The sequence below is a fragment of the Taudactylus pleione genome, unplaced genomic scaffold (genome assembly GCF_031769625.1).
Source record: "Taudactylus pleione unplaced genomic scaffold, aTauple2 ptg000214l, whole genome shotgun sequence".
Lineage (NCBI taxonomy): Eukaryota > Metazoa > Chordata > Amphibia > Anura > Myobatrachidae > Taudactylus > Taudactylus pleione.
Genome location: NW_028284616.1, coordinates 4,476,361 through 4,502,936, shown reverse-complemented (window position 1 = coordinate 4,502,936; position 26,576 = coordinate 4,476,361). Strand labels below are relative to the sequence as shown.

The following is a 26,576-nucleotide window of genomic DNA, read 5'->3' as shown; positions in this document are numbered from 1 at the left end:
ACCACCATCGCTAGTGTACCATTTTGTTGCCCTTCTCCCCTGCAGGTGGCCCGGTTTGCTGCTCCAGTCCCTGATGGTTAATAAATTGTAAAAAATAAATGAAATTCCATAGACGACAAACCTTACGGTTTCACATGTCCCATTAAGGCTTCTTAGACCTTATGATCTGAAATTTCACAAAACCTATAGAATTTCTGCCAATTAAACTTAAAAAAGCAATGAAATTCCGATCATTAAGGCTGACGCCTTAATGGACATGTTTCTTGCACAATACAGATATGGTATGCCTTCACACCCTGTGGTTAACTGCAGATTCAACACTCTCACAGAGTGAGATTGCGGTCACTCACAAAATGGTGTAGCTGCTAATTCACAGAATTGTGTGCGCTTTTTTAAGTTTAATTGGCAGAAATTCTATAGGTTTTGTGAAATTTCAGATCATAAGGTCTAAGAAGCCTTAATGGGACATGTGAAACTGTAAGGTTTTTTGTCTATGAAATATATATATTGTGATACTTAGGGTAATTAGCTTGGTAGACTAGTGTCAGTGGTGCAGTGATTAGGTCCAGAATCAGACTCCACACATAACATTCCAGTAAAACCAATGAACGTGATGCTTTACTTTCAGCATAATCCGGAACAAACAGAAAATAATAAACGCCTAGCCCTTTCTTAGGGCTCTAGCTCACTTCTTGAACCCTCTCTACAGAAGAAGCTATTTTGCATGAAAGTCTCTGAGATTGGTGGTCCTTCCTGCCACATTCAGGACTGGACACTGGCCTCCTGGCCTGGTGTAGCTTCCTTAGCTTGTTGGCTGCCACCTCTCACAGTCTGGCCTGCTTCCTTGCAGGTACCATAGCTCAGTCCCAGAGTTGGATAGCCTTCCCTGTATCTCACCGGTCTGGGCTCAGGCCTTCTGGTCCTCACTGGCTTACTAGCACAGTGAGCTCTGTCTGACTGGTCTGCCTCAGTCCTCCCTGGACTGAGTTCCCTCGGCAGCAATTAGGCATCTTCCCACAATGCCTTTCTAGTCTGTGTGGGTGGATCTCCCCTGCCCCACACAGAATCTGCTGCCCACCAGTGCCACCTCTGGTGATACTGCCACAAAATAAATATATATATATATATATATATATTATATATGTATATAATATAATATATATATATATTTTTTTTCTCTTTATTATTATATTCATTGTCATGTTCATCCATAGCTTTGAGAGGATGATTTAAGAATCTAATTACAAAAGTAAATTTTGATTTTTTAAATATAGTCTACAAGCATTAATTCTTTTTTCTTCAATTTATCAATACATCTTTATGGTTTCACATGGGAATGTAACTTTACAATTTCACTTTTAGATATATTCTTTGTACATTACTGGAAAGGTCATATGTTTGATAGAGCACATAAATGGAGAAAAAGAGTGACATTTGAATATAAAAAGACCTTTCACTGCGTTAGTATTGTGTTCTCTGCTTGTCTCCATGCTGGATTTGGATTTCTTTTGTTGGACAGGTTGTACCTGTTCCCACACTCTGCTTTCTCATTTTCCTATCTCTGTAGCTCTTTATACTGCAGTTACCTGAGCGTACCAGCTGCTTTCACATTTGTAGTCCCAGCTGAGATGGCATTCTTCTGATGCAGCCATCACAATCCTGCTTTCTGTCTTAAAGCAAGAATTTATAAACATGCTTGGATTGTTCTTGACAGGTGCCAATTAATAGCACTCAGTCCAGTTCCTTTGTACGAGTATTGCAGCTAGTTTTATTTAGCAGCACAAAAATTCACAAAACATAAAAATACATTCTGAGCTATCCATCACTAACTAATCATAAGTATCCCTCTCTAGGGGTGGAAGGTGCTAATGTCCAAATCACTAAAACAGAACATAACACAGTGGTGTCTCTCAACAGACCTGCCGGCCTTCTCCCCAGGTAATGAGAGACAGACTAGCAACTGACACAACTTGTATCAGCCTTTAAGCGGGAGATCTGTTAATCAGGTTGCTCATTAACAAGAGGAATTACCAGACAGAAGTTAAGAACTCTGGCAGACATACCTCCCATTAATAACTTGACCAGTGCTTTTGTCACATATTCCCCCAGCTCTGTGATTATATATATATATATATATATATATATATATATATATATATATATATATATATATATAATTAGTCAACACATCACCCAGATACAAACATATACAAACCCAAATGGGATTCACTGAAAGGCTCAAAAAACACATATATATATATGTGGTGGTGTGACAGCGGCAACAGCACTACTGACGCTATCCGTCCCGAGGTCAACAAGGCTACAGTATGTCCGGACCACAACGATTCACTTCCTGTGACCGCACTCCACAATATGGAACAAAAGAACAGGCTGCAAATGGTATGCTATGGCAACTTCCGGTATGTGCTCCAATACTTGGAACGCACAAACAAAGCATATCCGGTTTGCGTGTCAGCAGTAGACCACAAACCCGGAAAAGCAGCCGTGGGGCACAGAACCTACTATTAGAAGTATCAAAATGAAAGTGCTCAATAATAGGGGTTCATAAAGCACTCCCAGATATAGCATACATATACATGGAAGGTCCCGCATAGCGCGCGCGCGCGCGCGTGTGTGTGTGTATATATATATATATATCTTCTCTTTAAGAAGTGCAGTACCACAGGTTTATCTGAGGATCCACTAGCATACGCAAGATGATTAGAGGAGTGATGCTGAGACATACTCTCTGAAAGTCCTTACAGTCTTGCCCACGTAGAACAGTCCGCAAAAGACAAACCAAGTAATAGATGACATGATCCAACTAACATGTCAAATAATGGCGAAGGTAAATCTATTTTCCACTTTGTGGGTGACAGAAGAATTTACCCGTAATCGGAGACCTGCAAGTCATGCATCCCAAAAATTTTAACATCCATTCTTTTGGGACAGCCAATTTGTCTCTGAGTTACTCCTTGAACGCATATCTGTTCTCAACAAGAAATCTTTCAGGTTCAGGTCCACACCTCACACTCAAGAGTGGTGGTCTCTTCTGTAACTTCTTAAATGCTGTGTCAGACGTAACAATCGGCCAATATTTCTTAATGACCTTCTGTGTACATTTCAAGTTGGAATCACAGCGTAGATTTAGAATAACAGTTTTAGACACTATGGTCTTCTGCAACTTTCTTTGCGTGTGATAACAGATATTCCTGGCTCTGGTGAGACACTCTCTTACTGTAGCAGTTTTATACCCACGTTCCAAAAAATGTTCCTGACATTCTCTCAATTGTGCCTCAGCTATTGCTGGATCCAAATTATTCCTCAGGACTCTCACAAATTGAAAGATGGGCAAATTCGATTTAGAGAGTAAGGATGATGACTAGTAGCCCAAAGCAAAGTGTTTGGCATAAAATGGCATAAAACACACAGTCAGCTTGTAATCCAGTGATGCCTCTTTCTGGGCTGAGACTTGTAGTTCAGTGATGGTTTTATACAGCACTGCTCAGACCCCACTACTAAATTCTAAGACATGCCATCACTGTGTGAGCGCCACACACCACTTTCTACAGTGCCGCAGTGAAGGCACTTACTGATCTGTACCAATTAGCAACATGTTGTACAAGGTCCTATGGCAAAGCAGTGCAAGTGTGCAGCATAAAATGCAAAGAAAGGGCTGGGCAGGACAGGTGACACTGAGCAGGGTAGCATTGGGGCTGATGTCAGAGAGCAGAGTTTTAAAGAGCTGAGAATGGCAACAGTTGAGAGCTGCCTGCTACAGTACAAGTGTAGAAACAGACAAATCTCAGGTGCACAACTCCAAATTACTGATAATATATAAATGCAATACAATTTTGCAATCAATAGAGGTTTTTAGCATAATCATGGCCAAGGTTATGGGCCTACCGAACATATCCAGGTAACCTCTTAAGGGTAGGTCCCTAACATACTAGGGTTCAAATCCAGAGCACAGGACACCCCCAAACTAGCCCAGCTAAGCCACCCCAGGGCACCGCCAGTGCGCTCTGGATTTGAACCCTAGTATGTTAGGGACCTACCCTAAAGAGGTTACCTGGATATGGTGGGTAGGCCCATAACCATGGCCATGATTATGCCAGAAATCTCTATTGATTGAAAATTTTTATTGCATTTATATATTATCAGTAATTTGGAGTTGTGCACCTGAGATTTGTCTGTTTCTGTGCCTGCAATAAGTCTCATCAGCTAGCACCTCCCATTATATATATTCAGGGTGTGCAGTCCAGGAACCTTTCCTATATACAGTACAAGAGTACCTGGATATGCAGCAGGGAAAGGTGCCATACTGTTACTCCTGTGCCCAACAGCTGGCTCAATATCTTTCTCTCCTTCCCAGTCCTGCTTGATTGCAGGAGGCTGCCCGTATTGCTTGTGGTGAGGGGACAGGTGTAATCAGAGCCATAGCTGGAAATTTTAGTGCCCTGGGAGAGAGAGTGAAATAAAGTTTATATATAATATTATACATAAACTTCAAATGATCTATATGGGACTCTGACTTACCATGCCTCTCTTCGTGATGGGCTGACAAATAAATGACTGGTCTGGCCCCTGCACTGAGATGGATTGGATGGTGGGTTTCTTTATTATTTCAATATAGGGGTACGTAGAAGGATAAATGCTCTCTGTGTGGGGGAAAAAGTGTATAATCTCTGCTAATGCTCAGACTGTCAGCCACACTACTGTAGGTCAATATTAAAAGACAGGATATGTTATCAATATGCACAACTATATATATCTATATTTTTAGATATTTAGTACTTTGTCCTCCCTCACCCCTTCACTGAAATATTTCATTATTTTTTGTTCCCACGTCATTTCATATTTAATGATCGCCCATTCACTTATATATTATATTATTTTTTGCACCCCTCACTGCTTCACTTATATATAATTATATTTTGACCCCCCAAACCCCTACACACATATATACATACATATATACATACATACTGTGTGTATGTGCGTGTATATTATTCTCCCCTCACCCCTTCACTTGTGTGTATGTATGTATATAATATATATATTTTAATATTGCCCCCATCCCTCTATTTTTACTTACCTGGTCCACCGCATCTACTTCTATCCTCTTCTCTCTTTCCTCTGTATGGGGTGCTGAAGCTGGGCTTACTCTGGCCAGGGTGGTGGTAGCACTTCTTGGTGCTCTGCATGCAGCCTCTGGCTCTGCTCCTTTTCTCGGTGATGAGACATTATGATGTGATTACACCTAATTCTCCTGTCACACCATCACTGCTGCCCGCTAACTAGGTGACCAATTTAGGTAGCCTGGCAAAGGAAACTCAGAGCCAGGACGGGACAGCACAGCCAGGTGCGTGCCTTGTGAATTATCCTTCACGGCGGGTGAACGGTACCCAATCCCTGTCCGGAGCGACAGAACATCAAGGATGCTGGGGTGGCAGCCTCTGTGCCACCCCCAGGGCATCGTCCCCTGGGACACAGCACCAGACACAACACCCTCTCTGCGGCCCTGGATGTAGTCTGAAAAGTTGTGTGTAATGGCGGACAACCGTCGTTATCGCTCTTCCCCCTTGGATCAGCCACTGCTAAAGCTAACCCTAACTCGTTATTGCAGTTTAACCCTAATTGCATGTGTTGACATTCATAGGGGCATATCCAATTAGGTGTGAGTTTACCAAAATTGTCGCACCTGTTGGGTTTTTCCTGCAGTTGTGAGATTATTGGTATTTAATAAAGTTTTTATTTTTTGAGCACATACAATTTTTCCTAAAATCCATATTTTAAGGAAAAATTGTCTACACTTGCTCTGGAACCCTTTGGACACCCCCTAATGACTAAGCAATTGGAAGTTTCCAATTAGCTTAAATAGTCCTTAATTATTCACCTTGCAGTGCTGTTCTCCTCCTCCTCCTCCATCTTTTCTCCAGTGTCACAGACAGCTTCCACTCCTCCTAACCCTGCACCCCCTCCCCGCACACACTAACTACATTACACTACCATCGATAACCCTGCACCCACCCCCCGCACACAGCAATGCTGACATTGGCGCAAGTGTGTAGCATAAAACGCACAGTCAGTTTGTAATCCAGAGACAACGCTGTGAGCGTAGTTTTGAGAGCTGTACTACTTCCTTCGATGTATCTGGAATCAGCAGTAGCTTACATTTCAAGACAAAGCAAACAGACAACCATGGTTGGAGAACAAATCAGACACAGACAACGATGTAGTTACACATCATAGCACTGCGTAGACCGCTCTGGGGAACAGTACGAGTGCTGGCTTTATTTATAGGGGTCTGAAAAGGTTAGTCACCATGAGTCAGCTTTATGCATTGGCACAAACAACTTGTTTGTGCCCCTCAATACTGGCTGGACATGTAGATAAGATAAACATAAGACATTACGATGCACATTCTTGTCGTGTATCTCGCCTGCCATCTTGGTCACATCTTCTATCTTGTTATGTTCAGACTGTCCAAGGGTCTCCACCCCTGACAGTACTTTATCTTCTCTACTCCAGACTGCATGGTGAATAACATGTTTTTCTGAAACTTCAAACTTATGTAACTTTTAAAATCACTCTTAAAGTGACATACACATAGATAGAGCATTTAATAATCTAATTAAGCATTCCACGCTAACATTCCCCTCTTTTTATCAAATGATCTATCTTTCAGTAGAAATGTCCATGTTTCTTTAGTAACTCCTTCTGGAGCCTCTTGATGTTCTTGTTGTTCCTCATCTTTCTTTGGCCTTTATGACTTTTGTTTCCTGCCTATCAGTTACCTACGATAACCAGCATATGACCTTATAGTGCCTATGTTATCCTAAGGAACACATATAGATAGATCAAAATATCATTCAGCACATATCATAGGTGTTTATCATAGGAACTATTCTTACTGTTGCTTGAAGGTCAATCATGCCAGGAGGAAAGATCGAGGAATCAGGTGTCTGGACATTGGGGATTAGAGTATAGGCCCCCCTCATATGTAACTCCCAGGTGTTAACGAGACCTCTCCTGGGGCGCCTAGTCTAGCCCACCTGATGGTATTCACCAGTGAGCCCTCCAAGCGGGATATGGGCTTTGCTGCACCAAGTAAACAGGTCGCGGCCCCCAAGATTGGTACCTGGAGCAAACACTGAGTATAATGCAGGAGGACTATACCTTTTACTTGTTGCTGGTACTTCAGAATTCTTGATCTTCAATTACTTCACTCAAGCAAGAACGCTTCTGCTCATCTTCTTTAATTGTGTACTTAATTCTTATCCTTACTCTGTAGCGAGTCGCTTGATCACTCTATCTCCATTGTTCACTTCTTACGGTGCGATGCTGTGAACCCAAGTGTCTCTTCCTTCCAGCTTTACTGCAGTAGGTGTCGCATCAAGGTTTAAGTGCCCTTCTCACATTTCTTGAGATAGATCCAGTCTCCTGGACTCAATGAATGAGTACTGTAATCAGAGTCTGGATCTGGAAGGGAAGAGAATACTTGACAATGGAGGTTAGTTAAAGCTTTACACATTGCTTGTACATAGGCAGTTAAATCTTCATAGTTATGCTGTAACTGCTGAGGGAAGTAACACCCTGTCTTAGGTACTGTATCAAAGCTTATGTGTCTTTACAGAAGTATTTCTAATAGAGAACAAAACTGTTGGTAGACATTGTAATCAGAGCCTACCTGTTCCTATTACTTTTTATACTGGTGTGTAAGGCCCTCTCTTAAATATCTGTAGGTAATCTTTCTGCAGCTTCTGAAAAGGTTACAGTGGCCTTGGGGTATGTTTCTGTGAGGTCTTTACTTTGCTTTATCCTGGATTACATATTTCCTGCATGCTGCTGCATCGAATTCTGGTGCCATCCATTGCTGCCACACAATTTGGCTTTCTTTGAACAGTTCATCTTTTCATACGTTATCTGTAACATGATTAGATACCACACCCTTGGTAGACACCCTTGTTGTCCTTTTTGCCCATATACCTTGTTCATTCTTTTACGGCTCCTATGTTTTATCCACGATTCCTTCTCTCCCTTGGAAACCTGTTCCTGGAAGTGCTGTAAGGTGTCCTCATGGACTGGAGCTTCTTGTACTTGAACTTGGTACACAGTTACTGGGTCTTGCAATGCTGCTGTATCTGCATTAGCGTTACCTTACTTCTGGTGTCTGTTTCTGGGTAGGGGCCTGTATCTTTACAATTGCTTCTTTCTGATGTTAGTTCAAGGGCAATGAATAGCTGATTAATCAAAGTTGCATGCTTGATATAATTTCTGATTTCTTCAGGCAGGGACAACTTTGTGGATCTCATACCTGGAATTTCTGTAGAGGTTTGGCCATCTGTCCCCCTGCCAAGACCCAAGCCCCCCTGAGTGCTTGAGTGCCTGAATCTTGGCAGAAGGACAAACAGCCACACAATTCTTCTTCTTGTGCTGAGCACTATGGAGGTAGTGCTGTATAAGTGAAGATGTCTGTATTTGAAGTGTCTGCATATCCTGTGTGTATGCTCCCATTAACATAGTATCTGGAGCCATCTACATTCAGCATTCTGTAAAGGAGTGTCCATTACATGATGAAGAGCCCTGACTTTAACTTACATACGAGCTAAACAATCATGATGAGGGGAAAAAAAGTATGTATATTTTCTTTACTACCTTTACTGACAACTTCTTCCTCCTTATTACATGATCTGTCTTCATCTGTAATCTCAGTACCTTCTTCCTTATCCCATAATTCAACTTCATCTGTACCTTTTTCCTACTTGAGAGATTATTTCACAAGGTAATTTCCCCTCTCATGAATCATTGATAGGAAGGTGAGTCACTGGATTGAGAACTTGTGCATATTAAGATGGTTACATGAGATGTGCTTAACAAAGCCACTTCATACCTGGTTAATCTTGCAGCGGACAGGTGCTTGGTTTGTTTTCTTCATTCTGTACTTGAGTCAGTGCTTATTGATACTGGGAGAGTATTTGACTTCAGGGTAAGTTGAACCGGCTGTACTGCTAGACGTCTCACATCTTCTTTCCTTTGGACAATAGCTTATCAGGTAGCTTGAACATCCATTCTGATAATAATGTAGCTTGTGGGGTTCTCTGCTAAGAATAATAAATAGCTGCGGTCAACTGTTCATTCTGGGTTTTTTTTATGAGGCCTGAAGTTAATACCACTCCGCCCGGAGTGTACTTGATACATGCTTTTAACTTTGATACTACATCTGCTCCCAGTAGGTTAACTGGACATTTAGGTGAAATCAAAAACTTAGTTGGTACCTGGGCTCAGATCCTATCTTCATTAGTACAGACTTATTTTCTTGTAAGTTGACTTCACTACCTTCAAGTCCAGTCACTGTTAAACTTTATTGGATAATAGATTGTTTGGTACCTCCTCTTCATCATAGGCTAGTTCACTTTGTTCAGCTCTTCATTAAACATTCACACTGCTGACCAATGGGTAAAGTCATAATTACATTGCCTTTAATCTTGTCTTGATGGGGTTGGTCAGTGGTGTAAAGTGGGAGGTACAAGCAAGCGCCTACATCCTATGCTTGGGCCTTGTTCTGCTTCTTCTGCTATTTTTTGTATTCGTCACAATCCCTTTTCATGTGACCTTTTTTCCTGCAGAAAAAACATAGCCCCCATTCCTTCATTTTATTTGCATCTAAAGGAATCCTTCTCTTGGTGTTTGTGTAGACTGGTCACGGTATTGCTTTAAGTTTTGCTCGATGTCAGGTCTGTTGGAGCGAGATTCCCTTTTTACTTTGCTGTTCTAGCTTCTGTATCAATTGTGGTTTCTATGTTGTTCGTTGCCTCTATTAGTTGGTTATTCTTATTATGGGGGTCTGGCGCAAACAAAGCCACTATATCTTGCATACCGGACAATGCCCAGGGTCTGCGTTGCTCTTGAATTTCTTTCAAGTGTCCTGCTTCATCAACAACACCTTGGTCCTGGGCAGGACACACTGAAGGCACTTCATCTGGTGGTGGTTCTGGTGTGCCCGTGCTTATTGGTGTCATATCAGCTAGAGCTTCCTCTGACCCTGCCATTAGCTCTGGTTGCAATTTATTTCTTTCTGATATTGTCAGATGTAGCTATTATCTCTATATCTCAGATTATCAATTCAAAAGTCCTAAAAAATACAATGAGCTTCTAAGCTATAACTCATAACGTGACTTTGCAATCATCTGAAACATCCTTTAGCTACACACAGCTAAACAAACCATATCTATCATCTGTACAATATATCTTAAATGAATTTCTAATGTTTTTAAACCTTGAACATTAACTTTATAAACGTTTACTTTCTCTTTGGTCGACCATTCTTTAATAAAACATTAATCCTGTACGTACTTTACATTTTCTATAATTTAAAACATTTTTCCTTATTCTGCATTCCTGTCATAAATTTGTATTATCTGTGCTGTATGCAAAAAAATTACATACCTTCCTTATTTGTGGTCGCACATTCACGTCTTAAATATGATGTACACAGCCACAAAAACTTTTAATAATTCCTTATTTTGCATCAACAGCTTGGTAGTTGACGTGACTTAGTCACTCCCCCTCTCTCTTTCTGCTAGCCGCTTCTTATAATCAATTTCTTGCATTTGAAGGAGACAAACTACCACTTGCTCGCAGGATTATTCAACTTTATACAATTGCATCTAAACTAAAAGGTACCTTCTTATACATATACAGCACTGCCAGATAAATATATATTTAACCTTTGTTGATTACTGTTTACGTCATTTTAAAACAACTGTTACTTTTAATTGTGTATAATGCTTGTTCTAAGTGTCCTTTCTTGTGGTTCTCAATTTCCTATTGCGTAAGCTGTATCTTACTTTCCCTCACTGACTTTGCGCACAGCCATGTTGGGGGGAATTCTATGTAACGCATGTATCGCTGTACATCTGGGTGTCTTGCTGGTGGTGTGAATGCATTGTGGTGAAGGAGTATATGGAGCATTTGCCTCACAGTCTGCCACACTGTGATATTGATACTTTTTTACATAATCTGACTACTTTCTGGTGTTTATGCTTGCATATCCAAGCTTTATTATTTTCTTCAAACTTGCACCATTTGTCATAATCTAAGGTCCCTTCGGGGACAAAGCCTGCTTTGTGGAATATGGCCTGTATTCCTGTTAAAGCTTTAGTGCCTTCCTTGTCTGTCATAATTTCTAGAGGTCTGTCTAATGTATCAGATACTGTACTTATTTGTGCTCCCATAACTAGGGTACTGACACAGCTGGGGCAGTATATACTTGAACACTGTCCTGTTGGGTTGCTGTCCCCAGCTGAGCTTACGTGTACTTGAACTTCTTTCTCTTTGTATTATGGTGTTCACAAATGTGCCGACAATGCTGGATGTGTGCGCCCCCACGTCTGAGTATTCACAGTGTCAGTTTACTTACTGTTCGTAATTACTATTCTGTTTTTCTTTCTTATAGACAAGGAGAAACAATTATGCAGGGGTCTGCCACACCCCACTTCTAATAGGATGTACTTTGGTTAACTTTAGTTGGTGATACTGTTATGACAAAAGACTAGCTTCTATGTGAGCAGCTATCCTGCTTCTGAGGTCAGTGTATGAACACACTATATGACCACTGAAAGCTCCTTTTCCCCTTGCTTTGGTGGAGGTACTGTGTTATCTTTACAATACGCATTGTGGGTTTTCCTAGTGCGTCTGTTCTGGCTATCTTTACCCAGCAATATGTACAGTTGGTGTAATGAAATTCAAACAAACATTTCATCAATATTTCAATTCCTACATAACTTCTAACAAGCATTAATGTCAATTGTTTCCTTTTAATCTATTAATACTTAAAACTATATTCTCTAGCAGTTCTCATTTAAAAACATATACATCAAAACATTTCATGTACACTTTCTACAAGTTATCTCTAACCATCCCGCTCACCATTTCCCCATGAAAATATTCCCAATCATAACTTTAAAATGTTCACTACAACATGCACACATTTCTTTATGTCCCTTGTAACAATCCTAGTTATTTTACTGTATTTCTGTTATGCCATCTAATCAGACTTGTAAAAGATCTTTAATGCATTACATTTTCAAGTTGGTGCTATTATAATGCTTAAAAATATGTCCTTTGATGTATCTGGAATCAGCAGTAGCTTACGTTTCAAGACAAAGCAAGCAGACAAACAGACAACCATGGTTGGAGAACAAATCAGACACAGACAACGATGTAGTTACACATCATAGCACTGCGTAGACCGCTCTGGGGAACAGTACGAGTGCTGGCTTTATTTATAGGGGCCTGAAAAGGTTAGTCACCATGAGTCAGCTTTATGCATTGGCACAAACAACTTGTTTGTGCCCCCCAATACTGGCTGGACATGTAGATAAGATAAACATAAGACATTACGATGCACATTTTTGTCGTGTATCTCGCCTGCCATCTTGGTCACATCTTCTATCTTGTTATGTTCAGACTGTCCAAGGGTCTCCACCCCTGACAGTACTTTATCTTCTCTACTCCAGACTGCATGGTGAATAACATGTTTTTCTGAAACTTCAAACTTATGTAACTTTTAAAATCACTCTTAAAGTGACATACACATAGATAGAGCATTTAATAACCTAATTAAGCATTCCACGCTAACACCTCTTTCTGGGCTGAGACTTGTAGTTCAGTGTTGGTTTTATACACTGCTGCACATTCCCCACTACTGAGCACTACTAAGGCATGCCACCACTGTCTACAGTGCCAAGGTCACCGGCACTTATGTGTACCGATTAGCAAAATTTTGTACAAACTCCTAGCAGTTCTCCTAGCGGCTGGGGGATGGTGTCCTACCAATTGTCACCATCCCTCACCTTTTCATGGCACAAGTACTGTAATAGCCATTTAAGCAGTCAGCTCAAGGTCTACTAACATCATCCTTTGTTATGTTAATGAAAGGCTCCTGCTTGCTTTTTGGGAAAGGACCTAGAGGGCACACCAAGATTGTCATTTGATCGCACCACCCGCTCCAAAGATTTCAAACAGTACAGTAGCCTGGCCCCTCAACAACCACTGACATTCACTTTTAAAGAATACTATTATTTAATACAAAAGAGTTGTTTTTTTTACTTTGGTGTGTTTCCTGTCAGTCTAATATTATGTACTGTATGTGTCCCCTTACACTCTTATTCACCGTATAAAACACTATAGAGCAAGCCGCGCACACACTGGTCATTGACGTGCGGTGAGGTAAATGGGTGAGAGGGCACTGCTAGTATCAGAGCCAGATTTACACATACCTATATGAACCCGAGGGTTCATGTGGGCATTATACACAGGTGCAGCAGTATATAGTGCTGGAAATTTGGTGAGTTTTAATCAGGGATGTGCTGAAAATATTGACAGGGGAGGCAGTGCCTTACCTGCCATACACTTTTTACTCCAGAGTTTTGACTATAAACTTTATTAGAATAATACAAAGAATATATTTATAATATTTTCTTCAAAGTTTTGACTATAAAAATAATAAGACAAAATTTGAGTATCCATAAGTATGACAGGAAAGGCTCTGCAAACCTGCCTTGCCTGACCGCACATCACTGACACATATTGTAGTAACACCCACAGCACAACTTGCAACACAGGCACTTGCCCCAAGTGTGTGGCAGAAAATGCACATTCAGTTTGTAATCTAAAGACACCTATATCTTCGCTGAGACTTGTAGTTCTATGATGATTTTATTGAGTGCCCTTCAAGCCCCACTGTTCATTTTTCAGGCATGCCATCACTGTGTGAGCGCCCCACACACCACTTTCTACAGTGCTGCTGTGACTGCCACTTACTGCTGTGTACAGATTAGCGACATGTACAATTGTTTAGTGGCACAGTCAGTTTGTAATCCAGATACACTTATTTCTGGGCTGACATTTGTGGTTCAGTGATGATTTCATACAGCGCTGCTAAAACCCCACTACTAATTTCTAAGGCATGCCATCACTGTGTGAGAGCTGCACATCACTGCCGAAAATAGCCTGCCGTGCAGAATTACTATAGTACTGTATACTGTAGGAAAGACACTGTTTACACTCTGCAGTACTGTACAGCCCACCTGTCAGGGCTTACTGTTCTATTGTATTCTGTAGTGCCGCACCCATCCACTGCTGTATTATTCACCAGAGTAGTTCTAATCAGTGGAGCACTGGGCACCCAGCAGTGAAGCTGTGTAATGCATGCCATGGATATTGTCAAGTCTCACTGCGCCCTACCGTGCCACACCGCGCTAGTCTCATGCCACAACTTAGAAGCCTGCATGCCACGCTATGAGCAAAGATGTAGCAAAACACATCATGAGTTTCCAACTCAGAAAAAAAAACTCTGGTCCATCAGGGGGTTTCTGGGTATGCAGGAACATTACCCCTTCCCCCTGCATGCCCCACTCCCCTTAATTTCTTCTCTGTGCAACCGCTAACTCCTGCAACCCTTATTAAGAATGCAGCCATAGCAGACTCTTACTGGGAATTGGACTCGTTTGAAATTAAAGAATCGTTTTTTTCACATAAATTAAATAAGGATGGGAAAAAAGGGAAAAACTGAAATATTGTATCAGTAAACAGGGCTTACATCACTGTTTCTGGATAAACCAGATAATTAATCTCTACTTGGTATAAAGTCCATCAATGTGATATATCTGTAATGGATTAGGCAGCGTAAGCCAAGAAAGTTCTCATACGTCAATGCATCCATCCAGTGGTTCTCGAGATTAGCCCGAACAAAGAGACAGGTTTTTTTTTTTTATTGACTTGCTTCACTAAAATAGTTACTGATCGGCTGCCTTTTGTCATACATTAATGTTTTGTAAACCTCGACAAATGCTCTATAGAATAGTTAAAACTGCATAAAAATCTGTCTAGTGGTTCTTGAGATTAGTCAGAACAAACCGACAAGACGCTTACCAGGGACTTTATTTTATACTATATCCTATCTATCTATACATATAATAAAAGTTCAGGATATAAGGTAAATAAGTTAGCATAACACCAAAATACAATCGATGTTGATATCAAACAATCATCTTTTGTGAAACAGAAACGAAAAATTGTCTACTAGCACTGGTTCAGCAGTTTGCCCACTAGGTGGTGATGCAGAGCTTTTTATATACATCACATTGTTTTCTGCTATATAGCACATATATATATGTCCTCTTAATCTGTACTATTATTTAACTGTCTACCTTATCTTGAGTTCTCATTTTTTGCACATGGAGTAATGGAGTTGCCAAACACTAAGGGCCTGAGTCAGAGATACATGCAGGGTCGATGCCACATGCGAGCTGCTAATGTTTTCAGTCTATTATTTCAAGCTATAACACACGGTTACATTTTTTGCTATTAATATTCTACTATTGGAGTACTGTGGAGAGCTGGGACTCACGGGGGCTTGTTGTGAATGGTTAAAAGCCGCAGTACTTTGCTACATATATTGAAGACCAGTGATACAAAGTTACTAACTTGAAATATGTGGATTCATTAACAACAAGGATCGGTGTGTGAAAGTATTACCACCACAGAAGGCTCTTTGGGACAGTGAGATCTGGTTTTATCAGATTCATGTGTTCTTTTTTTTTTCATATAATATTCATTTTTATATTTGTGTATTAGTAACCCCACTCCCGAGAGTTTTATAAATGTTGGTTATTTATTAACAAGGATATGTTTGATTTGTATCAATAAACTATTGAATTATGATCCACTGTTGTGAGTGTTAAGCGCCACTTACTATCTTGTATTTTTATTAGTCTGCGCATGCGTCCGATTTGCATTGTGCGTGCATCCCGATGGTTACCGCCGGGCAGGGCCGTTACTGGGGTGGTGCGACATGTGCCATGGCACAGGGCTCCGCAGAACAGGTGCTGTTCTGCAGTCTGTCATTGTTCTGTTGATAATCATTCTCACTTGTAGCCTCCTCTACTTTGATTCCCAGCAACAGGGTTCTGAAAGTATAGGTGTTCTAAAAATGTTACACATATGTATGTATATATGTGTGTGTGTGTGTGTGTGTGTGTGCGTGCGTGTGTTATGTGGGAAGGGACATCATAGCATGTTCTTTCTTTGGCCGCCGGGGCTCGTTCGAACTTTGCCTCCAACAGGCTTGGGGGGGGGGGGGGGTGACGTGAGGGCCTGCCTGTTACATATGTACTGGGCCCCACTTTTTCTGATGCCAACTGAGCACAGTCACCGATTCCTGACCCAGGTGTTACAGCACACCACTTGTACGCTTGCTGGTGAGTTCAGCTGCCGGCACTGGGTACATATATGGACCTCTGCTCAGCTATATGCTGTATATACACCACCAGTAGCACTCTTTCTGTACCTTCAGTCGGTGATCTACACTGCTGGCTCTAGGCTTTGTGCACAGCTGTTCTGACACATCCTGCTTCACCAGAGCTGGTGATACTGCATAATTATTGTGTATCACTCCAGCCATTGGATTTACACTGTATTTGGCAGGACACCTGGATAAAGGTGGTTCAGAGGGAACGGTAACCCTTCATCATCATATGGGACAAATCAGATTTGTCATGTTCCTTCCCAATGAGGCCACAACCCTTTTTGGGCGCATGCCTTATATCCCTATTTGAAAAATGGGGGGGGGGGCCCTACAAATGAGTCTAGTTATTGCTCTGCCGCCGGGATCCACAGAACGAATTTGGAGGCTGAGAGAGTCTGTTCTGCTGGGCGTTTCACGGTCAGCAACTGCATCTTATGAAGCAGCTACACTGACACAGATGGCCATGTTCATAATCTGCACCTCCATATGGCTAGTGCAATGTTTGATGGTGCGACCTATGCATCTGATGGTGCGTCTTAATATGCACAGCAGTGGATTAGCATCACTCTGGTGGGCGTCTCTGTATGAATACCATTGGCTGCAGCATTATCTTAGATGGTCGCGCTATGACAAAAGACGTAGTCACGGCTGCAATAGCGTGCACCTGTTATCAGGCCCTAAATGTCAAACTAAGTCCAAGATAGCAAAAATGTTAGTATTATTTTTGTTGATGACTTGTAAGGCACAGTATTAGACAGTGGGGAAAACTGAGTATACAGTACATTACAACATAGTGATATATATAGTAGTGTAAATAAAGGCCAACATGAAAACAAGCGTTAGGGGAGGACTCTGCTCTTACGATCTTTGATGTAAGTACTTATTGTGCATATGGTTTTCTGTATATGCAGGGCAGGGCAGCACTGCACAATCTCTCACCTGCCTAACAGCATTTGTATGTGTAAAAGCACCCGCATATGAAAGTTGAGCCCCCACTTTCAAGTGATGTGGTCCCGTAGCATGTATTGTGAAATGATGATCACCTGTGTATTAAAACAAATAAATATATTACTTATGGACTCACTTAATTTCCTTCTTGGCCTGACATTGTTTAGCCATCTTAATATTTTAAATGTGATCGCTTTACAAATTGAAGCTGTTTTAATCATACTTGCTTAGATGTGGCAAATGGAGGCCGTGGTGCATCATGGTGCAATGCTTCGATTTTCTGTGGTACCATTATGATGTGATGTGTATTATCATTCCCCTCTCCCACCCATTTCACTAGGAAAGTGGGATAGACACGGGAGGGAGTCCAGCTTTTCCGGGAGTCTAGGAGGACTTCCCGAGGTTCAGTTTTCTGAGCATGCTGGGAGAATACTCAAGTACGCTTTAAATTCCATTATTAATGGTGGTTTACAGGTATAAAATCTAGATCAGTTTTTTTATTGCATGGAATCCTAATAAGGCAATGCTTCTGTGACTGCGTCTATTTTGAAAATGTATTTAATTGATGCTGGTATGTGTTAGTGATGTTGAGGCTTTGGGGGAAAGTCAAGGAAGAAGAAAAATTCAAAGGCTGTATTACTGTTTTATGTTTTAGGCGGAAATATGCTTTGTTATTTGTCATTGTGGCACAAAAAAAAGAAAAATATACATAATTGAGCTTCACTTGTTTAATTATTGCACTTTTTAAATCTTTCCCCCCAGCCAAAATGTTACTTATATCAGTTACCAGGGTGTCCAAGAGATTTGAATCCTGTTTGTGGAACAGATGGAAAAACATATTCCAATGAGTGTGTGTTATGCGTCTCAAACAGGTAATATCTTTGTTTTTGTTTATCACTAAAATGATCATTATTGTAATACTACTGTACGTGTCAAATAAAAAATGCATGAAGCACAGACTCCATAGGTATTAAGGTTATTTAATAATGATGTGAAAACATTTTGTGATTATTTGTTATTAGAACAGGAATAAAATAAGCCTAAAGCAACTGGACACTCATATAATTGGTGCAATCCGTCACAGACTGGGGTTTGTACTTTACACTCTTTATCAAACATTTACAGATCAATTGGAAGAGGGTACAGAAAGGAAAATGTGGGGGGTGCAAGAAAAATTTATATTATGAGCAAAAGGAGGGGGGGTTGGACTCTGACCTGTGGGTATCAATTGTCCAGACCTGCTCCGAGGCCAAGGGAAAAATAAAGAAGCTCTGTACTGATCCAACAAGGTCTAGATTGTGTGTTGTGTGTTTATTAATATAAGATATACTCCATTCCATAAACATACGTCAGATTTCCTACAATGGAGCCAAGAGAGGGGGATTTAACTTTTTCCGAGAAGGAAATTTGACAGCATGTGGCATTGAGATTATACCAAAGTAAATGTTGAACATTTTTTGGGGTGTACTTTTCGGAATAGAGAGCTTATCTTCAGGCAGTCCCAAAAGATGTTGAGCAGGTTGCCCTTTTGTCCGCAATCACGCCAACACCTCTGGATAAATTGCATTAATCCAACTAAGGACTACGTACCATCGAAGGAACTCTTACAAGTGTGTATGCAAGAGGAAGCGATGACCACATTGCGGATCTAATATAGTTCCAGTTTTGGAAATTGATGGTTTCCCTCATGTCACTCTCCCACGTCCGCTAATGTGGATCTTTTTCATGAGCATGATCTGCTAGCAAGAGGCAATAGATGGAGGTCATCTGTTCTTTGAGGGCATTCTGAGCCAAGAGAAGTATTCCAGAGCAGTGCATTAAGGGCGACTGTTATGGCCATATACTGTATTAAACCAATGCTGTATCTGAAAATTCTGTAAACTTCCCACATATGGGATCAGGTATTTCTCTGGAACTTCTGCGGCAATATCCATGAGGAAAGTTAGATCTCAGTAAATCCATATGTACAACTGAGTATTATAAATCCAGGTGTAAGTGCTGGCACCAGGACTGGAGTGTTGCAAATTAGATTACATTTCCAGGACTGCCTGGCTAAGATTTTAAGCAAAAACACTACTGTAGGAACTTGACATAATGATAGGGTCTGAGGGGACCATTGGAATTAGTTGTATTTAATAGAGACCCAGAGTCTGGCGTCGGGTGAAGAGTGCCACAATATACAGTAAGATGAGTGGCCTTCTTCCTTGGCAGTTAGTGACAAAGATTAAACCAAAATAAGGAAGAAAACAACTAGAGTGAGGCCACAGTAATTAGTGGAGGCATGGGAGCCCTGCTGTGAGGGGGAGAGCAATATAGCAGTGGGGTATATTACTGGATGTTGGGGAGGAGGGGGTGGAGATAATTAACTACAGTATAAAAACAACATTGACCACATTTTAGATAGAACAAGAAACTTCATTACCTTATAACTTTACTGTGAAATCAGAAAGATACCCATACACTGCTACAACACCACACCAAAGAACATAAGAAAATAATCCAGACTATATAGAGGAATGATTTGTCCATTTTTTTAAAAAGTCAGGTATCCTGCAGAGAACCTGGGGTATGGGGAGGAAAATACCAACATGTAACAATGTACAACATACTCTAAATGCAGTGCGGAGTGCCCTAGTCCAGGATGTCCCAAAGTGCTTTTAAGCTTGAGACCTCTCAGGGGATGGAGGGTCTCTTTCCCTCTCCAGTGATGAGGGTGCAGGCTCATTAGGAAGGAATCCCAAACATTTGATAATGTCTTCTGGATGTCTTCTAATGTCATATGTTTTTGCCATGAAATTTGAAAGTCACATGAAAGGGGGAACCACAGCAATATTCCATCTTCCAATGGCAAAGAGCTTTCATTATAGAGATTATGGCCCTCATTCAGAGCCGTACGCTCTGAGCAGAGCGCACGCTCTGAATGAGGGCCGGCCTCCATGAAAATGGAGCGTCCTCCTGGACGCTCGTATAGCTGTGGGTCACCACCCACAGGCTATACGAGCGTGCATTTTGATGGCCGCGATGGTCTCACTCCCACTGACATCACTAGTGATGTCAGTGGGCCGGCTTCTGACGGGAGGCGTTCCCGTGGGAACGCCCCCGTCAGGGAGGCACGCCCCCGGCACGCCTACCAAAGGGGTGTGCTGTCAATCAACATCGACAGCACGCCCCCTTTGATCAGACACAACGAGCGAAGGACTTTCCTTCGCTCGTCGCGTCTGGCGCATGCGCACGACGGAGCTCCCTCCGTCGTGCGCATGCTCAGTCCAGAACATCGACCCACTTGCGAGCGGACAGCCGCTCGCGAGTGGGTCTGAATCAGGCCCTATATCACTGTGTTTCTTCAGAGAGCCAAGAGCTAAGCCTTGGAAGACTAGAAGATTGTGCCCTAGTATTGGATATCTTGTACATTTGTGCACTTAGCTAGAATCTGTGAGTTTATATGGTAGTAGTGGAGCCAAAGCATTATATCTCGGGGAAGCTGCCCTGATTGTGGTTGTAGACAGCTTGTTCAAGGAGGAAAATCTTCACCGGAGTGTCTGGAAGCAGTTGTTTGAAAAATCCATCAGGTCGGAAGCATTAATGCAGTGAGTTTTTTCAGAAGATCATTTAACTGCCTAGAGTCTTGAGAGGTTTCTCTCTCAGGATAGTCATCAATATTACATTCTCTTTCAGAAATTTGACTTACATGTGTGATTTTGATAGGTAATTGGTGACACATTGTTAATATCTGCCAAATGGACAGATTTTCTGAACAAAAGAGCAGCAAAGCTTTTGCTTAAAATGTGTTGCTTTTTGGCAGATGAAGGGGGTGTAAAAATTTATTTTTGCACACCCCTTCATTCAATTCAATCAACGTTGGTGCCTCCATGTCACCTTTTGTTATAATAAAACCCACAAACAATATACAAGTAAAGTAGATAAGTCAGGTTTTGGATGAGAGGCAAGGCCTAATTTGTCCTGATTTTCTATTCTGCAGTGTTGGCCGACATGCATGGACAAGAAAGAGATATACTGTATGGCACCTGAATAACCTGTAGCCAATAGATATACTGGAATTCTAACATCCACATAGATACATTCCGCTAACTATCTTCTGAATGTTTACATATAGGCTAGGCCAACATGTACCCAATTCGGCACTTAAATATTAGCATAAGCTCTGAGAAGTAATGTGAGGCTTCTGTCAATTCATACATCCAATTTGTTTGATCTTGTATTGGAGACAGTAGGCGTGATTCTGATTTGGGAATAGGGTAAGAACGAGCAAGTAGCTGCATCTTGGTAAAACCATGTTACACTGATGGGTGTGTCCAAACTGAAATCTAATTTGCAGTGTAAAAATAAAGCTGTCCAGCATGTCTGGGCTACATTCAAAAGCAGCCAGTATTTACCCTGCATGCCATTTTTCTTTATGTATTTGTACCCCTTGCATTGCAACATGGTTTGGCCAGGTGCACAGTTACTTGCTCTATCTTACTGTATTCCCAAATCAGGCCCAGTGTCATTTCTAATAGAGCTAATTGTTAGAATGCCATGTATTGCTTTTCTTTATAATATATTATACATTTGTCTAGTGTCTGTCCTTGCCTTCTCCCATTAGATCAATCCTCTGTATGTGTAGACTAAATCAAAATACATACACTAGTTGCAGATAGAAACATCAAAATCAAAAATAAAAATAGCTACTTAATTAATAACTAAAGCTGGCCATACACTGTGCAATTATCGGGACGATCCGCCCGATATCGGCGGATCGCCGCGATAATTGCAGTGTGTATGCGGGCCACCGAGGGTTAAATATTGCTCGGTCGGGCATGCTGGATTGTCCAGCATGCCCGTCCGATGCGATATTTACCCGGGAAACTGTCGGCCGCATCGGGCAGTGTATGCCCAGCGCGGCCGACAGACAGACATTTCCTGTGTTCCTTCCTACGGAAGAAACAGGGAAATGTCTCCTCCCCCGGGGGCGGAGCGCGGATGTCGGGCTATACACTGTGAGATTTCTCTCACAGTGTATGCTGGCGACAGCTGCGGCTGGCAGGCAGCCAGATAAAATGTCTGTCGGTCTGACAGACATTTTATCTGGCAGTGTATGCCCAGCATTAGTTAAGTAACTGACTTTAACATAAACATAGTAGTACACACCATGAAAGATATCATCATGTAGTAATACATTTCTCTAAAATATATATTATCATCAAGACTTGGCTTTCAATGGTCTTTGGGGTATTCTGGAAAAATAGTGAATGGGTACCAACCTTTTAAGGGCCCAATGAACATAATGCTGACCCTCTGTCTAACCTTTGTAATGCACTTAAAATAAAAATGTGTTTCACTACGCCACCAAAAGGAAGTCTTATTTTTCCTGGAAAATACAATTTCTGAAACTTTGGACCTCATTCAGAGCCACTCGCAAAAAGCGAGCACTCGCTCTGAATGAGGGCGGACGCTTTTTTTATTTTAGCCGGCCACCGGCCAGGTTATGGTCGCGATGGTTGCGACCATCGGGCTTGTGACGAGATCCTTGTGGTAGGGTCTCATCTGCCAAAAGCCCCAGTGAGCTTCCGGCTCTAATAGAGCAGGAAGCTCACTACTGACATCACGAGTGATGTCGGTAGGGCCGCCCACAAACGGCACCCCCCCTCCCCGCCTACAAAACGTGGAGAGCTGTCGATCAACATCGACAGCTGCCCCATTTGTAGCGAGCCCCGGAGTGAGTGCATTTCTCACTCACTACGGGGCCTGCAAACGCACGCGCGGCGCGTGCGCAGTGCCCCACTATCGACCCGCTTGCAAGCGGGTCTGATTGAGGGCCTTAGTGCAGTACACAAAGCTGGTAAATCATATTTCTCAGTTATGAACATATGGAAAGACTGTGTGATGCGTGGTCTGGTCATGAAGGAGTTAAGCACTGAGCGAGGAGTTGAAAGATGCCTAGCAAAAACGGCATTAAGAGGAAAACGTTGCCACTTAGTGGTGTTTGTCATGGTACATTACACCCAAGTGGATATTGTTTCTAATCTTGGCATTGCCTGGTAACCACGTCAATATTTATGAGATGCTGATGCTTCATGAAGAGTCAATAAGATACTGGCACCTAATGGATAACACTGTGTAACGTGTTTTTTTCTCTCCACAGAGACAATGGCCTGAAAGTTCAGATTAAATGGAAGGGAGAATGCTGATGTGCCCATATTAAATCCTGGAGAGCTTTAGATGTTGACCTTCTTTGCAGCAATGATCACTTTGTATAGCATTTCAATCTTACAAAATAAATGGAGGTCCTACTTCTTAAAATAACAAAATGGATTGTGTGTGTATATATATATATATATATATATATATATATATATATACAGTGAAGTAATATATAACAATATAGGAAAGATAGTTTAATAATCTAAATTATAGTGGGAATATTTATGATAATTTGTCGTGTATGGAATAGTAAAAATAATGAATTCCATTGTCTATAGTTAGAATACCAAAGCCATCTTTTGATTTGTGCCTTAATCAACTGAAATAGTTAAGCCGTTTCAAGATTAGATAAACAAAACATAGTGGGGAGTCAGTGCCACAGATTCGCTAGGAGTGAAACATCTTCGTTAGAAGGGTATACGTTCAGGAAGCCGGCGGACGGAATGCCAACCGCCGGCTTCCAGACATTGTTATCCCGACTAGGGACGATTCCAGAAGAAGTGGTGTGGCCCCTTTTTGTATTTCGCACCACTCACTGTGTAACAACATAAATCAGTTGGTGATGCTCTTTTCATGCCACCAAAGTGAAATAAAAACAAGGCAGATGAAATAAAAAACACCACAAATATCTCATTGCCATACTCTAGTTTCTGGATCTGTTCCAGGCAATGATGGCTCATATTACTGTCAGTATATGGAGCATAAGCTGGCAATGTCATCACAGGCTGTTTAAAACATCACAGTGTGTAGTTGCTATAGTTGGCATTCAAATTTCTTATAATACCTAGAAATGCCCATCTGCAATAAAATAGTAGGGATACATGCAGTGGCAGCTAGATGGTATAATCAGTCATTTTTATAGCCTGTGCTGAAACAGATGGGTATGTGTGTGTGCACTGTCTTCGTATATAAATATTTGGTTGGTTCCCACAGTGTAGGTTTGTCGCAGCTCTCTTGTATTATGTGGTATAATTTTTTTTACCTTGGTCCCTAAAAGGCCATGTGAATCCTAATAAATAGGTGTGTGTATTCATTTAATCTCAATTATAAAGTATTCCTATGCTTGGCTAAAAATGCCACACAATGGTAGGTGTCAGGTAATTTCACAAACAATTACATATAAACCTGATTATTTAATGCATTATTTTGAATTGGTGCTGATATAACACCCATCCCCTATTGAAAATCATCTCTATCTACAGGGCTTTGAATGGTGTGGTCACTAAATAGTTTGAGGAGTGTACTGCTATAACAACATGGCATTACCATCTAAGCCAGCAGATCTCGACCCATGTGTATGTTTTATGGAGCTTATAGAGCATCACCTGAAAATGGCCTTTTCCACCGTCATGAACAAAACATCAATCTGATAAAATGTGTCATGGAAGAATGGTGTTACATCCCTCCACTGCCTTCTATAATCTATACCAAGGAATGCTGAACGTGGCTCTGATAGCTCATATTGGCCCAGTTCCCTAACAGGATCATTTCTACTGTATTGCCTTTATTGTGGCAGTTATCTTAGTTATTAGTATGTTCTTAGTTGTTCACTTGACCTAAATACTTGGTATATTCTTTGTGGACAGAATTTCTGTGTATGTAGGTGCAAATACTATGGGGTTGATTTGAGAATGAGGATGTTTTTACTAAAAACTGTATTGCACCTGGTCTACTATGCTTTCTGTAACAAACAAAACAGGTAGTGCTGTGTGTGTATATATATATATATATATATATATATATTACCATTCCTATTTAGTTTGAGAGCACAGCTCTATTCAATTTTTAACCACACTCTGGCCAACCAGCATAATGGCGGGTGTCAATGTCCGGCACCATGACATTCGGGTGCCTCTATAATGGATTATTCTCCTGCTGCAGAGAGATAAGAAAACATTTTTTCCAATGTAATATTGGTTAGATGAGGAGCCCTCAGTGCTACATCTTCATGGCTGAGAGCTGGCGGCCATTAGGACCTGCCAAGGCTCTTTTCCAAAGGTTTAACCTCTGACTCGTGTTACTGCGCATGTTTGCCTCGCGCATGTTTGCCTTTACCACACATCTTTCTCTATTAGCATCCTTGCTGTTAGGACGCCCTCTCAGACTCTCCGCTCAACAGACCATAGAAGGCCCTACAGTGTGCCCCAATACCCTGTGCCACCACCGTGTACAATAGGGAGCATACCGCTACACACCACCAGGCTTCCCTGTGGCTCTGCAATACCGTCCACATCAGAATCTGGCCTTATGTCTGCTTTGTGTCTGTGCTATGATTATGGCAAATTGTTATGCAAGATGAGTATTAGTATATTAATAAACATGTAATAACTCTTAATCTTAATGACAAAAACTTGAAAGAAACATCAATTATCCAATAAACATAAACACTGATTAGTGTGTGAGATAAATAGTAAAACCTTATACTGGACATATTTTTCCAGTTCACTCCTTAGTAGCTTTCCAGAGTTATTTATGCATTGTTTTTCTGCTTTCTCTCTTTTTATAGCAGTATATGCATCATTGCTGCTGAGGAAGCAAATATTGTTACTTCCAACGACATTTACATGTCGATACATTTTATTTGTTTGTAGAGTTGCCGATCTTATAGGTGACTGCCCTTTTTATTGGTTGCAGATGTGTAACTATGGCGGCAAAGGAAATTTGTTGATATTAACCTCAACCACAGAAGTTGGTCTCTGTATTTTTTCAATGTGCATTCCAGACACACCCTCCACCTCCCTCATGATTCCTTAGCATTAGGGAAACCCAAAGAAACTTGTTTATGGAAAAAATATGACTACAATATTACTGATTGTTACATAAAAGACGGCTTGATGGAAGCAAGGTATGTACACACTTGTCTTTCATTCAGATGACACAGATTGCTCGGTATACACCCTCTTATACACAGGGGGGAAAAACAACAGTGCATAACCAATCTATATTTTAAGATTAAGAAGTTCATGTGCAGACATCTACAGATGCAAAGTATTTATCATGTCCAGAGGGGGATGGGGTGGGTCTGAGTGGCCTGGGTCAGCTTAGGAGGCGGAGCAATGTTCCACATTAGGTGTGCAGCGCAGCAAAGCACATTATTCACAGTGGGCAGAGC

The 26,576-nt window shown here is 41.3% G+C and overlaps 1 protein-coding gene across 1 annotated transcript in view; it reads left to right on the top strand.

Annotated features, from left to right (window-relative positions):
- The window catches only part of SPINK2 (serine peptidase inhibitor Kazal type 2), a 38,533-nt gene extending 14,903 nt beyond the window's left edge, over positions 1 to 23,630 (top strand). Inside the window, exons 3-4 of the mRNA XM_088478507.1 lie at positions 18,026 to 18,135; positions 23,406 to 23,630. Coding sequence (XP_088334633.1) covers positions 18,026 to 18,135; positions 23,406 to 23,451 — 156 coding nt within the window. The 3' untranslated portion in view covers positions 23,452 to 23,630. The remainder of the gene's footprint in view (positions 1 to 18,025; positions 18,136 to 23,405) is intronic.
- Positions 23,631 to 26,576: the final 2,946 nt, after the last annotated feature.